The sequence below is a fragment of the Talpa europaea genome (assembly GCF_964194135.1).
Source record: "Talpa europaea genome assembly, chromosome: 4".
NCBI lineage: Eukaryota > Metazoa > Chordata > Mammalia > Eulipotyphla > Talpidae > Talpa > Talpa europaea.
Window position 1 is genome coordinate 48106418 of NC_140070.1, and position 14429 is coordinate 48120846.

Consider the following 14429-nt stretch of genomic DNA (forward strand, 5'->3'; position numbering starts at 1 on the left):
GCCACTATTTTAATACTATAACCACATAATCCTTATACAACAAACCTAATCCCATCTCTCCCTTGTTTATGTAATCTCTTATTTCTAAACACTGTAAGGCTGTCCATGATTAATCTGTTCAGTCATCTGCCATACCAGCTCCCACTTTACACTCTACAATCCTGCATACTAAGCAATTTAAAGCTGTCTGAAAATACGATTATTTCACACATTCATCCTATTTAGCTGGACTCTATATGCTAACTCCTCCCAACAAATCTCATGTCTGTTAATTTAGATTGTGACATCGTCTATATAGCTTTTGGGCTAGAGTAATTTTGAATAGTTAATTTTTCCTGGTAGCATGCTAGCTTTTACTTAAAATAGTTTACTTGGGTTTATTCATAAGGTATGAAAGTGAAATACCCCTTAGCATTTATAATGTAGATAAACATACTTGGGACAGTTTAAGGCAAAATATTTACACACATAATGAAAAAAAACCAGAAATACAAATAACCACAATATAATGAATTATAGTGTATAAAAAGTACTGCTCACCAAAAAAAGTACTTTTCATAGAACTTTGGTTTAAATTGATAGACTGGATGCCCTGAAAAGCAAGCTTATTTCCAGTGACTGTTAACTAGGGAAAGTTTCACAGAAGAGATGAGCTGCAAGTGAGATTTAATGGACTTAGACATTAGGGAAAAAATTTCAGAAAGTCATTAAGTCACCAATAATACCTAGCATCCAAAACAACTGTGGGAAAGCACAAGCCATAAACAGAAGGACAATAAGGTATATCTGACTTAATGAAAGGTATTCGAAACACAAAAAATACTGTGTTTTAAGGTAGATTAGAAGAACATACCCCAAGTTGAAAGTGTAACTCTTGTTCTCTGAATATATCACCTAGTATTAAAAATGATGGACTATAAAAGGAAAAGACTACAGGAAGGAAGATAGCAGTTCAGGTACCGACAAAGAAAGGCCTTATGAAAGGAACTTGGGACAAACATTGATGTTACTGTGAAACAAAAATTCACCCGATGTGGAATCTCATCAGATACAGGAGAGAGAGAAAGAAGCTTGGCATGAGGAAATTTAATGGTGATCCACATTTTAATTCTAAGTTTGTGGAAGAGTTATGGTATATTGTAACAAAATTAAGGAAGTCAGAACTAGTCCACAAGAGAAATTCAAAGTGAAAAATTAACAAGACAAACTCATTTGAAGAGGTAAGTCCAAGTGATAAATACAATTCCCAAGGTAGTCATAAAAGTATGTAGGTACTAGCTACAAAAATTATTTTATCATATTTTTGTTTCAGAAAAATAACAAGTATTGAAAATGATAAACATGCATTTCAGAGAAAAATACAAATAACCACATTTCACAACATATAATGAAATTTTATAGTACTTTAAAAGCAAAGACTAAACAATTATCGTTAGTACAAGTAAGATGGCCAGTTGCATATATTTTGCTGTGTGAAAGGCAAACTAATAATACATACCTTCCAAAATATATGGCATGCCTTTGGAACAACACATTTAAGAATTTACAATAGAAAGTATGGCTCTAGAGCAAAATTTGAGTGACAGCTTACAAAGAATTTTTAACATAAATATTTAAAAATAGGGGAATAATAAATGTTGGTAAAGAATACTATGGAGACTTGTAAAATAATGTAAAATAATTAAATGATATTCTGAGAGTACCAAGTAGTTTAAAAGATCCAATTTTTATGAATAAGTTCACTTATTAACCTATTCTCCTGATACTAATATTTGGTTGTGCAGTCTATATTCTTTCAATATCTCTGAAAGTACAGACATAAAAGTAAAAATTTAATCTCCTTTTATTCAGCTCTCATGCTCAGAAAGGGTACTACAGGTTAAAAAATCTTGAGAACAGAAAAGCTAGTTCTTCCTTAAAAAGAACAAAATCCTAATAAATCAAACCAGAGAACAAAATCCTAATAAAATATTAGCTAAGACAGGTTAAGCTACAGATGTGTTTATGTGCACAACTAAAAGCAATACAAATCCTGGACTGGCTCCTGAACCAAGAAAAACTTTTTTTCCTTTTGCCTAAGGCATTCTTAGGTCACTGAAAAAATATGAATGAAGTGTGTAGGGTAAATATCATGTCAATGCTATTTTCTTAACTGTACTGTGCTCGTGTAGGAGAACATCCCTGATTTTAAGGAAATCCATTCTAAATTCATACTGTATTTTAGGTGTAAAGTAGCATTATGTTTTCAACTTACCTTCAGTTAAAAATAATCATATGCATATAATATAGATTCTGTATATACATAGAAGATATATATGTGTGTCTCGAACAGAAAGAAAAAATATAAAGTAAAAATAGTAAAAAACCAACATCTGGATAATCTGAATGAATATATTCCTTGTAGAATTCTTGGAACTCCTCTGTGTCAAAAATTATTTCAAAATAAAAAGAATTTAAATACTAACAATAAAAAGAGTGCTGTTTTAACAGTAAGTGAATAAAATAAGAGATCCATGAAGTAATTTCAAAACATATGAACAGCATTACCACTGCTAAACAGAATGTCTCAAACTTTGGAACTGTTCAAAATGGAGCCAATTGATTGAAAATATCCACTCAATTTTCAGAACAGATACCTACAGTATTACTCAAATCTGATCATACTGACAATTATACCTCTCAATATAAATTAGCAGTTTGATAATTTTGCTATTCTTGAAAGAATAAATTTGGATGCTAGGGTATGAATTCAAATCTTAGCTTACCACTTACTTGTTGTATGTGATCTTAGACACATTAACACTTTGTAATTTTCTTTTTCACTGTATAAGACCTATTTTCATTGTTTTAATGTGAGGATTATAAAAGTATCATCAACTCAGTAAAAAGCTAGGGCAGAAACTCAGAAGATTGTGTTGTTTCCAAGATGAAGAAATGGGCCTGACTGAGTTAGGTGGACATGTAGACAGTCATGTGAATTAATGAGGTTGATAATATGGAGTAGAATCGGATATGTCTTTAGAATGGCACTGAATAATCCTGCTCAACATTTTTTCAATTCAGTAAATATATGGCAAACATGTATCATTTACCTATTAGATTGTATAGTAGCAATGTCACTAAAAATCAAATATTTCCAACCACAAAAGAGACAGACACCTTTTCAGGTATATATGGAATATAGGGAAACAACTACAGACACATCAAAATTAAAGACTCTAAAGAATATTACATTAGCCCTCAGAAGAGGTGATTAATATTCATTCATAGTTAAAAAGAGTAAAGGCTTTATTGAAGATAAAGTTAGCACTTAACCTAAATCTTGTAAGTGAAGAATTTTAATTGGCGGGAGGGGGAAGAGTGGAAACAAATTCAAGCAAGCAATCGTGTAGATAGTTCATTCTCCTACTTTCATATAAGTTATTCTAGTTTCCATTTTTGCACCTACAACCCACATATCCTAGAAAAAGGAATGTAACTTGTTTACAGTTTTAGAAAATCATATAGTAATAAGGGGGACTATAACAGGCGCCAACTCTGGGTGCAAGACTCTCATTTTGCCAAAATATTTTCATAAGGAATGTTGAACAACCAAACACTTCTATGAAATTGAGAAAATAGTATAAACAGTGATTATAATCCATGCTTTCTCCAACACATTTTCACCTTTAAATAAGGGAGCATAAAACAAGTGTAGAGAAAATGTGAGAAATCATCCTTCTAAACTTTTTAAGATTGTCCAAAAAAAGTAAAGGGTATTGATGCTAATTAAAAATTGTGGCAAATAGATAAATACTGAAGGAACACCAATTTAAAGTAAGTTTTAAGTCACCTCAACAGACATGTGTGTGTGAGTGTGTAATTCATTAAGTAACATAACCAGGTAAGCCTTATTTGCATCATCACTCAAGCCAACAAACTACATTTAAAAAGTAACATGAGGGCCTCCCTGGTAGCACAAGGTGTTAAGACGTAACATATGAAGCTATCGCCAGCCACTGAAGCATGAGTTTGATCCTCGGCCAGCCAGGGAGCAACCCTCGGGGAGCAGCAGACCTCCCCCGACTCGCCCACTGCTCCCCTCAGCAATGTATTTCAGTAGATCTGCCTGTTCTGCTCCCAATTCTGTCTCTGGTGAATCCTCTCACCCCCCCACACCTCTGGCCTATACCCCAGTTTTTGTATGTATAAATAAATAAATCCTTTAAAAAAAATAACATGAAATGATTATAAACTTCAAATTGGTTATTTGTTGATGTCAATAAAATATTGTTAACATGGAGTACGATAATATACTGTGGTTGGATGAGACTTTAAAAAGGAAGGGTTAGCCCTTGTTTAAAAATATATTCTAAAATATTTACAGATGGAATTATGTCTAGGATGACCTTCAATGTAAAAACGGAAGGAAAGAAGGAGAAGTGAAATGAAATAACACTGCCCATGACTTCATAACTAATGATGCTAAGTAATGGTTACATAGGAAACTCTTTATACTGTTACACCTTTTATAAAAGGAAGCTGATTTTTCCCACAGTAACATCCAAAGAACAGGGGGAAAAAAAAAACAAAACGCTAGTAGTAAATAACATCATAAAAGTGAGTGTAGAATAGCACAAGCCTCAGCCCTTTGACACAATTATACTATTGTCATTGAGAGCTTATAGCACACTTTAAATAAAATGATGACTGATATGCTCAGAATACATAAGGATATCCTCAAAGCAATGGTACCTAGAGCTCTTCTAAACTTCTCATCATGTATCAATGAGAATATATTCTGATACTGATCCCAAATCCTCACCTAATGTTACCAAAATGTACACTTAGGAACTCACAAGAAATCATATTCACATCTTAAAAACCAGGGAAGTTCCAACTAAAGATACCTCAATTCCATGTTAAATCATCTTCTGCGTGTCTTCGTATGGACCACCTTTTTTTTTTAACAAGAAAAGCACAGAAGGCAAAAAAGATACTACTCAAACTCATAAAATACTAATCAATTTCCTTTTTCTGAATTCTGTTAAGCCAATTTATAAAGCAAAGTTTCCAAGAATCTCTAATGTATCACTGAAATATTTAAAAGTATGAGCAGTATTAGAATTAACAAACAGTTCAAATCAATCCAATAACCATCATAGGAACAAAGACAACAACAGGATACATACTGGAGGCCGACCAGGACGACCCCTTTTTCTTTTGCCTTTGACCTCTGTTTCTTCAAGTTCACTCCCAGCATCTGAATGGGCAGTAGCTTCATTAGTTGAATCCCTAGAAAATGGTATATAATTTTAGTGTACAAAAAATTCAGCAATACAACATAGTTCTGTTCCACTGCTCTCCTTAATTCTTGCTACATGACTGATTAGAAATAGCTTATGCTTCCAGTTGCAGAAAAAATATTCAGTAAATCAAAAATGTCACCCTCCCTGCCTAATATCACATAACAATGAGTAAAATGATTGCACCAACTAGAGAATCAAAGCGGAGGAAAGTACTATAGAAATAGCAGTGCCAGACAAAATATAAATCAAACAACAATTTCAAGAGTATTTAATATAAAAAGATAAAATCTTGGGAGGAATTTTATTCATTTTATAAAAGCAAGAAAAGCAGTATTGTGGTGGTAAATGTTTAACAAGTGGCTCATCAAAATAATTTTTTTTAAGAAGTGGGGTACAGGCCAGTCGTGAGGGGGTGAGAAGATTCACCAGATAGCGGGGAGTTAGAAGTTAATAGAAATGTTACTACTGATAAAGGATATGTGGCATACAATTTATAACAACAGTAAAATATAAATTTTGAATTGGTTCTTTAGTGATGTTATAAAATACTGTTAACTTGATTTATGATAATAACAAAATACACAAGCTAATTGATTCACATAAAATGATGTTGACAATTTTACCAAACTCTCATATCCATGACTAACCTATGACTGATGAACAAATAGGTTTCTGACATGAAAAAAACAGCTGAGGCAAGATCACTTTAATGTATAGGACACAAGTGCAATGACAAAGACATCTGTTGGAACTTCACACTTCTATAGTGTGAACAACAACTTTACTGAATTAAATGAGTTTTCAAGTACTAGAAGGGTATTTCCTCATTTCTTTCAGCTATCATAATGTTGTAGTTATAGACTTGGTATCTTTAAGAGTTCACTATGTATTGTTAACAATTTCCTCATCATTTATTAAACTTACAGATAACTGAAAAACAAACTGAGTCCTGATCTGCAGTGTTTGCTAATATTAATGGTGTAAACACTCCTACAGTCAATTTCACATTATCAAAGTGTTACCACCCAAAACAGAGTTGGGACGTAATGAACAATAGCAAAACACCACTAAAATATTTCCACCATACATATATAATAGGTGTAATTAAAAACCTCAAAAGCACGGAACATGTAAATAACAGCAATATGTAAATTAATTAAGAAGTGATGAATCTGGAACACATATTATTTGAAGTTTGTATAATTTAAATTTTATAGTGACCATGTTATATTTAATTGGGTCATAAAATTCCTGAACTTTAATATCTGATCTCACATCAGTACAGGCTGGTTCCAGCATAGTACTTAAAGGGTATAGATAATATGAACAAGAAAGAACTTTGTTACTAAATTCTTTCTACACTACTAGTGCTATAAAGAATCGGCATAAAACTGCAGTAACAGGAAGGGCACAAAGCAAATAAGCCCAATTCACAAGATAATTTCTTAATCTGCTTCACTGAATACTCTTAGTTCCATTCCCCTTTTTAGTGCCTATTCTCCCTTTGAATTAGGAGATCTCATACATTTGACACATTAACTTCCATGCAAATGACTTCAATATGTTATCAGTGGCTCTAACTGTATTTCAAATTGTTGATCTAAGATTTTAAACTGAATGGAACATGCTTCTCTGAATTCCCCAAATTCACCATATACATATAAAATCTAATCCAATACTGACTTATCTAGCTTTCTGCTCATGTTGATACCATTAATCATCTGATTTACTATGTTAATGAACAAGTGTGCTTTAAGTTGTTACACAAATTTATTGTCCCCATTACCCTGTCTTACTCAAATTCTTAAAATCACATCAATTTTCTTATACTGTCTGCTAATAAGTACCTCCTGAGTTGTCCTCAGTATATAACTTTCATTTTTTGCAAGATTATTACCATAATCCCCATTCCATGATATAATCTTATCTGCCTGCTTCTACTATTACCCTGTCCAAGACATTCTAGACACTACTGCCAGCAACATTCTTATCGATAGTTACTTTCTTGCTTGCAAATCTTCAAAGGTTATTTAGTATATTTAAAATTGTAAGTAAAACAGTGATCTAGTACAGGGGTCAACATTTTCTTAAAGTGCTAAATACTAAAATATTTAAGGTTTGGCATAATAAGGTCCCTATATTTATTACTTAACACTGTCATAGTAGCATGAATGTAGCCAAAGACAATGTGAAAATAAATGTGGATGGCTTAGGTCCAATAATATTTTATTTACAAAAAGGGAATTCTGAGTCACTACCATTGTTTTGTCTGTCAATTCCTGATCTAGTTGATATTATTACTCTTTACTAAAAAACAATAAATCATACTGCTTATACTCCTCACTATATTCCAAACAAACTGTGTTTAACACATATTGTGTGACAGGATATATATATTCTAAAATAAATATGCATAAAAGCCTGGTAAGGAAACATTACTGTCCGGATTTTACAGATGAGGAAATGAAAGCCCTGAAAACTTGATGATCCAGTCCTACAGGCACAAACCTAGTAAATGGCGGAGATCTCAAGGTAAACTTGAATTCTCTATTTCCAAGTAAAGATGCTAGAATGCAAATATTATGCTTTCATATTTCTCTTGTGTAGACAGAATCCAGTAGTGCTTTTGATGCTTACAGATATCTCCAGGCAACTACAGGAGCAGGTCTGTTGCAGAATATAGGATTTGTTTGACCCATTAATGAAACCAACATATCCTTGAGCAATACAGTTTACCAACAGAACAGAAAAGTACAATTTGTTTTCTAATTCTGTCAACTGCACTCAGCTCAAAAGGTGACAGCTATTTCCAACAAATAACTAAAACACTCCAGTTTGTGTATGCATGTTTAGTAAAATGTGTAAAACAGAATTAATATCAAGCAATAGAAAAGAATACAAGGAATAGTATTCACTTCACCAAACCCTGTCTGCAGAATGTTAATAATTTCATCAATATATTATTGCAAACCTTTATGCTTTAGCATAAACAGATAACAGATCTCAAAATATAAATCAACTTCTGTATTTCAACTTCTAAACAGAAATTTCCCATACAAACACTTAGGATTCCTGAATGGTACTCCATGATATGCATGAAATTTAGTTAACTACTTCCCCTTAAATGAACAATTAGATTGTTTCTAGTTCTGGATTTTTACAGAGTTGAAATAACTGTTCTTGTACAAAAACTAGTAATACACATCAGTATCTTTCTTTAAGATACAACTGCTCTATAAAAACCCCGCAAATGGTAAATATTCCTATTTATAAGATCACTACATACACGCCTAAAAGAAGAATCAGATCAAGTCACATAAAAATGATTTTTTTTGTCCTGTAAAGCTCTCTAAATTCTATCAACCTCTCTCCATTTCCATTGCAATCATTTTAGGTTAAGCTGTCATCTCTGGGCTAGATGCTACAATATTCTACTCCTAGAAAGTATCCTTACTTTTACTTTCATCCCTTCCAAAGTAATCACTACACTATAATAAGAGTTCTGTTCTAAACATGTATCTTATTACTTCTCTCCTATGCTTAAAACCCTACAACAGATTCTAACACTACTAAGAAAAAATACTCAAAACTTTTAACATGGTTTAGCAGGTCCCTATGTAATACAGTCCCATCCCACTCACAAGTCTTATATCAAGTCAATCTACATGCCCAACTGTGGGGGTTGGAAGGAAAAACTTCATTTCCATTCCTCAAACATATATCCTTCCTATCTCAGGGTCCTCGCAAAAGCCATTCCTTCAGTATGGAATTAGCACCCTATTCCCAGCTTCTTCCCTCAAACACTCCCTTCAACTAGACTATCTTAAAATAGTAGAATAAATCAAGCACGTGCTGACATTCTCAAAAAAAGCTCCAATTTTCCTTCATATCACCAGTGGCAATTTAGATCTATGTATTATGATTATTTGATTAATAGCTACCTGCATAACCTTCATGGCAACAAGGACTGAGTCTTCTACATGCTGTTTTTCCCCGAGAGTCTAGCATACTTCTTAGTACTAGAATATGTAGCAGAATATAGAAATATGTAAAAATTTATAACATTTAACAATGCTTAACAGTAAATAGCACTAAGATTATAAACCCATTTGTGATTATAATATCTAAGTGATCCAATAATAAGGTCACTTCCCTACAAACCCTAAAACATTAAGAATTGCTGAATAAAAGACATTTTTAGGGAAACTTAGAGATCAGTTTTTAATATATGATCTTCACTTCAAAATATTTAAACTGAAGTTTACAAATATTGAGACACACCACATTTCCTTTCCTCTCCAAAGCACAGTATTGCTGGATGGAAGAATTAAGCAAGATAATATATGTCACTAGTACATCTATCAATATCCTCACAGAATTGTATGTCCCAATACATGCTTCTTATTAACAGATTTCAACTTGACCAAAAGTACCACCTTCATTCAAAGTTTATGCAAAGTTTATCTACCCAGCTCCTAAATCATCACTATCCACTAATAACAGTCATATTATAGCTTACATTTTTATGGGGGAAAAATCAGTTACTCAGAAGATACGTGATGTTAAGCACTATCATGTCAATACAAACATCTTTAAATACAAAGTCTATTTAAATAAACCTGTTTCATATTTAATCAAAAAGCTGTTGTAGGGCCTGACCCCCAGCAATGTACTAGGATTAGTCCATACAAAAATAAGGCACAAGAGTGTACAGTTTAAAACAATAGAAACACTAAGAAAGTATGGTAATTAAAAAAAAGTGAAGACCATTATAGCAGCACAAGAAGAGAACCTATCCCAACTGCGAGGAGTAAGAAGAACTAGAGTCATGATACCTCAGTTAAAACCCAAAGTACTTTTTAAGTTGGCTAGGAAGAGCAGAGGTATGCTGGCATTGCAGGAAAGATGAAAATAAACAAAGATAGAAAGAAAATACTATGTGGACACCTACAAATATGGTATCAAACTCAGTGGTTCAAGCTAATGAATAATAAAGAAGCTTAAGGCAAATAACTAGAAAGAGCATAAACTGCATCTCTTATATTTGGGGGAATGATACTGAAGTTTTTTCAGGCAGGTAAGGTTATTTGGATAGCTTTTCCATCTCAAAGTTCTGGAAGAAAAACAGGAGACCAGGAGACCAATTGGAAGGCAAATATGGTCTCTTGGAAAAGAGGTATATTAACGAAAAGAGACAAAAGCGCAAAAGTAACTGTATAGTCTATTGATCACTTTCATTATCTCTAAACATTTGCTATAGATGTATTATAGTATGCAGATTCCTAATTTGCATCTTGAAGAAACCCACAAAAGGAAAAGTATTTGCCATTACACTAATCACATTCTCCAAACAATCCATAAGACCCAATTAAAACTAGATCAGTCCTATGACTCCAACAAATATAATGAAATACCACCAGTATGCCCTTCATATTAATTTTGGCAATTGAAATAGTTCAATATCAGTGAAAAGAATTAGAGGATCGAGGGGAGGTGGAGGGATTGGGGGGTTGGTGTTAAAGCAACAAAATGATGTTAGAGAAATGCTATAATATAGGATAGGGGTCTTTTTCCACAAATGGCAAAAAAAAAAAAAATTGTTTTGCAGGCAATTCATTCACTATCACAACTTGTGACATGAAGCTGTTATAAACAATCAATAAAGGCTTATTCCAATAAAACGTTATTTGCAAAATCAAAGCATGCTAGATTCAGACTATGGGTGATAGTTTGCTAACCCCTGAACCCCTGACATAATAACTTAATATTTTTTTGTTGAATAACAGAATGTATTGACAGTGTAATAACAAGGGCCATGGATGAATATGGTAATGACATAGTCTAAGAGTTCTTGATTTGAAACACACTGCCCAAATATCAGAGGACATATTTGATTTGTCTCATTAAAGAGAACATTTGGATTAAAAAAAAAGTTATGTTTTTCAAAAATGAAAGAAAACTGTTGTACTTACTGTAACACTGGTATCTCTGAAGTAATCATTGCTGGAGAGGTCTTTCCACAATGGAGCAATAGCATCAAGTGCTGTGTAATTCAAAACTTTCAAAATAACCTCAAAGGCAATCCTGTTAATTAAAAAAAAAAAATTTACTTTTTTTCCAGTTTTGAGTTATAATAGCTGAAACTGTAAAATATTTAAAGTGTATAATGTAAACTGATACACACCAACATTATAAAGGCCTGCCCCCTCCAACATCTAGCTATTTTCCCAGCAACACTTAATCTATTCTATCTCCATGAACTTGACTTTTTTTAATTGCACATATAAATGTTGCCACATGTTGTGCTTGTCTGACTTATGCCTTTCAAATTGATACAAGTGTGAAATGTATCAAAAATTTATAAAAGCTGAACATTTTAACCATTGTGTGTATGCACAGGTGTGTATATATAAAATACACACACACACACTCAATACCGTATTTTCTTCATTCATACATGTCACTAGATATTTAGGGTGTTTTCATACATTGGCTACAGTGAGTAACGATGCTATGAACATTGAAAACAGGTATGTCGTTGATATAATCGTTTAATTTCTTTTGCCTCTGTATCCAAGAAGTGGAACTGTTGGACCACATGGTAGTCTTATTTGTAATTATCTGAAGAACCTTCATAGAGAGTTTTCATCAAGGCTATACCAATTTCACATTCCCACCAACAGTATATAAGAGTTCCCTTTTATTCACACTCTCACCAGCATTTATCTCTTATCTTTTTGATAACAGAATAAGAGGGACCTCCCTGGTGGTGCAAGGGGTTAAGACGCAGCACTATGAAAATACTCGCAGTTACTGAAGCATGAATTTGATCCCCGGCCAGGGAGGTGACCCCCATGGTGCAGCAGACCTCTCCTCTCGCCAACTGCTCCCCTCAGCAGTGTATTTTAGTAGATCTGCCTGTTCTGCTCCCCACTCCTTCTCTGATGAATCTTCTCACCCCCAGCACCTCTGGCCTGCACCCCAGCTATTATATGCATAAATAAATCTTTAAAAAAAAAAGCATGTGTTTTAAAAAAAAAAAAATTAAAGACACCCCAACAGGTATGAGATACTAACTCAATGTGGTTTTGATTTACATGTCCCTGGTGATTACTAACGTTGAGTGCTTTCTCAGCTTGGTCATTTGTTAGTATTCTCTGAAAAAATGTCTTTTAAGTCACTTTAGAAAACTTATTTAAAGTAAAATAAATGTCAGAATATATACACTTCAACCAGTACTGCCAACAGTATTTACCCAAAGGAGCTGAAAACTTGTCTATATAAAAATCTCTGTACAATTAAAGCAACTTTATTCAAAATTGCCAAAGCAAAAAACAATCAAGGTGTGCTTCAGGAGACAAATGGATAAATTGTTGTACATGCAAACAAACATATTATTCAGCACTAAAAAGGAAGGAGCTATCAAACCATGAAAAGACATGAAGTTTTAATGAATATAAACAACTGAAAGAGCTATACTGAAGTCACTGTATTTTATGTGATTTCAATATGTGCATACTAGAAAAGGCAAAACAATGAGAAAATAGAAGGATCAATGGTTATCTAGTGGTTAGGTGGAACACATAATTTTTTTTCTTTTTTTTTTTTTTTTAGGCATGTTTATTTATTTATTTATTTGCTTGTTTGTTTGGTTTTTGTTTATACATGCACTGGGTACAGTCAGAAGCGCGGGAGGGTGAGAGAATTCACCAGAGCCAGAGCGGGGAGCAGAGCAGGCAGAAGGACAGAAGTATACCGCTGAGGGGAGCAGTGGGCCGCAGGAGAGGTCTGCGGGCCATGTGGGACCCTCCTCCGGTGGCTGGGGAGCAGCCGGGGATCGAACCAGCACCGCAGAGGCTGCGAGTAGGTTCGCAACCCAGCGCTCAACCGCTGCGCCACCGGGGAGGCCCTGGAACACATAATTTTTAGGGTAGTGAAGCCATTTTGTATGCTACTCTAATGGTAGTTACATGTAACTATCCACCTACCAAATTCCAGATAGTGCAACACCAAGAATGAACCTTAATGTAAACTGTGCACTGTGGGTGATAGTTTCATGAACAACATACACTTATGGAAAGTAACAGATGTTCCACTCTGGTATGAAATAAATAGTAGGGGAGACTGTAAATATGTAGGAAAAGGGCTTATAGGGAAATTGTTCTACCTTCTACACAATTCTGTTGTGAACCTAAAATATATTTTCAAAAATGAGTGTATAACAAGGGTAAAGAGTAGCAAAAGTAGGACAAAGTAATGCACCCAAAACAAGCTTAATACGATAGTGAATTAAATAACATAGGTATTACTGAAATTCCAGGAGAAAGTACATGATAAAGTTATGTATCTGAAGAGAGAAAAAAGTTCCAAAAATTTTAAGATATTAATGCATATATGCAAAATCTGAAATCCCCAGGCATAATAAATTCTCTAAAATATAGAAATTTCTAAAATCTGAAGTTCAGAAGAAAAATTTAAAAGGAAATTAAAGAAACAGAAAAACAAATAAGAGAATTACATCGGCCTTTCTGTTGGGAACTATGTAAGTTAAATGGCAAATGAATAACATCTTTCAATTGCTGAAAAAATAAAAGATACCTCAAAATAAGAAAAATACCTCAAGGAAGGTATTGAAGGAATACCTCAAATAAGATACCTCAAGGAAGAAGATATTTTGGGGAACAAGAGTTTTAAAGGACTATTAATTATACCAGGAAATCCAAAGAGTTACACGCATGCCGAGGACTGGATATATACTCAGAGAAGACCTGGGATAAACATAGGTTTAAAACTCGAATTGAGCTTTGGGTTTTGTGCAAGCAAAAGGTGAAGACTAAGGTAGACTATAGGCAGCCTACTTAACCTCTGAAGGAATATCTTATCTTAAAAAAAAAAAAAATGTAAACATCAAAAAATTACTTCTTTTTCATTTCAGCTCTTTTGGGTCATGAAATCTGTAATGTCATTTACTGAAGGAATAAAAAAATTTCAGTGAACACAGAACACAAGTAAATCAGTCTTTGCTAAAAGAGAGTTTACAAACGTCATTCAACAGATTACTACAGTCCTCAAGAGGCAACAACAGTAAACTCCGGAAAGGAGGGTAGAACCTGGTTTCCAGAAGTAATTTATAATATTCAA

General features: G+C 33.5%; 1 protein-coding gene across 1 annotated transcript in view; it reads right to left on the bottom strand.

Annotated features, from left to right (window-relative positions):
* The window catches only part of STAG1 (STAG1 cohesin complex component), a gene marked incomplete at both ends in the record, with an annotated part of 263904 nt that extends 252615 nt beyond the window's left edge, over positions 1–11289 (bottom strand). The window contains 2 exons of the mRNA XM_084232404.1: positions 5172–5274; positions 11261–11289. Of these exons, the coding sequence (XP_084088530.1) occupies positions 5172–5274; positions 11261–11289 (132 nt within the window). The remainder of the gene's footprint in view (positions 1–5171; positions 5275–11260) is intronic.
* Positions 11290–14429: the final 3140 nt, after the last annotated feature.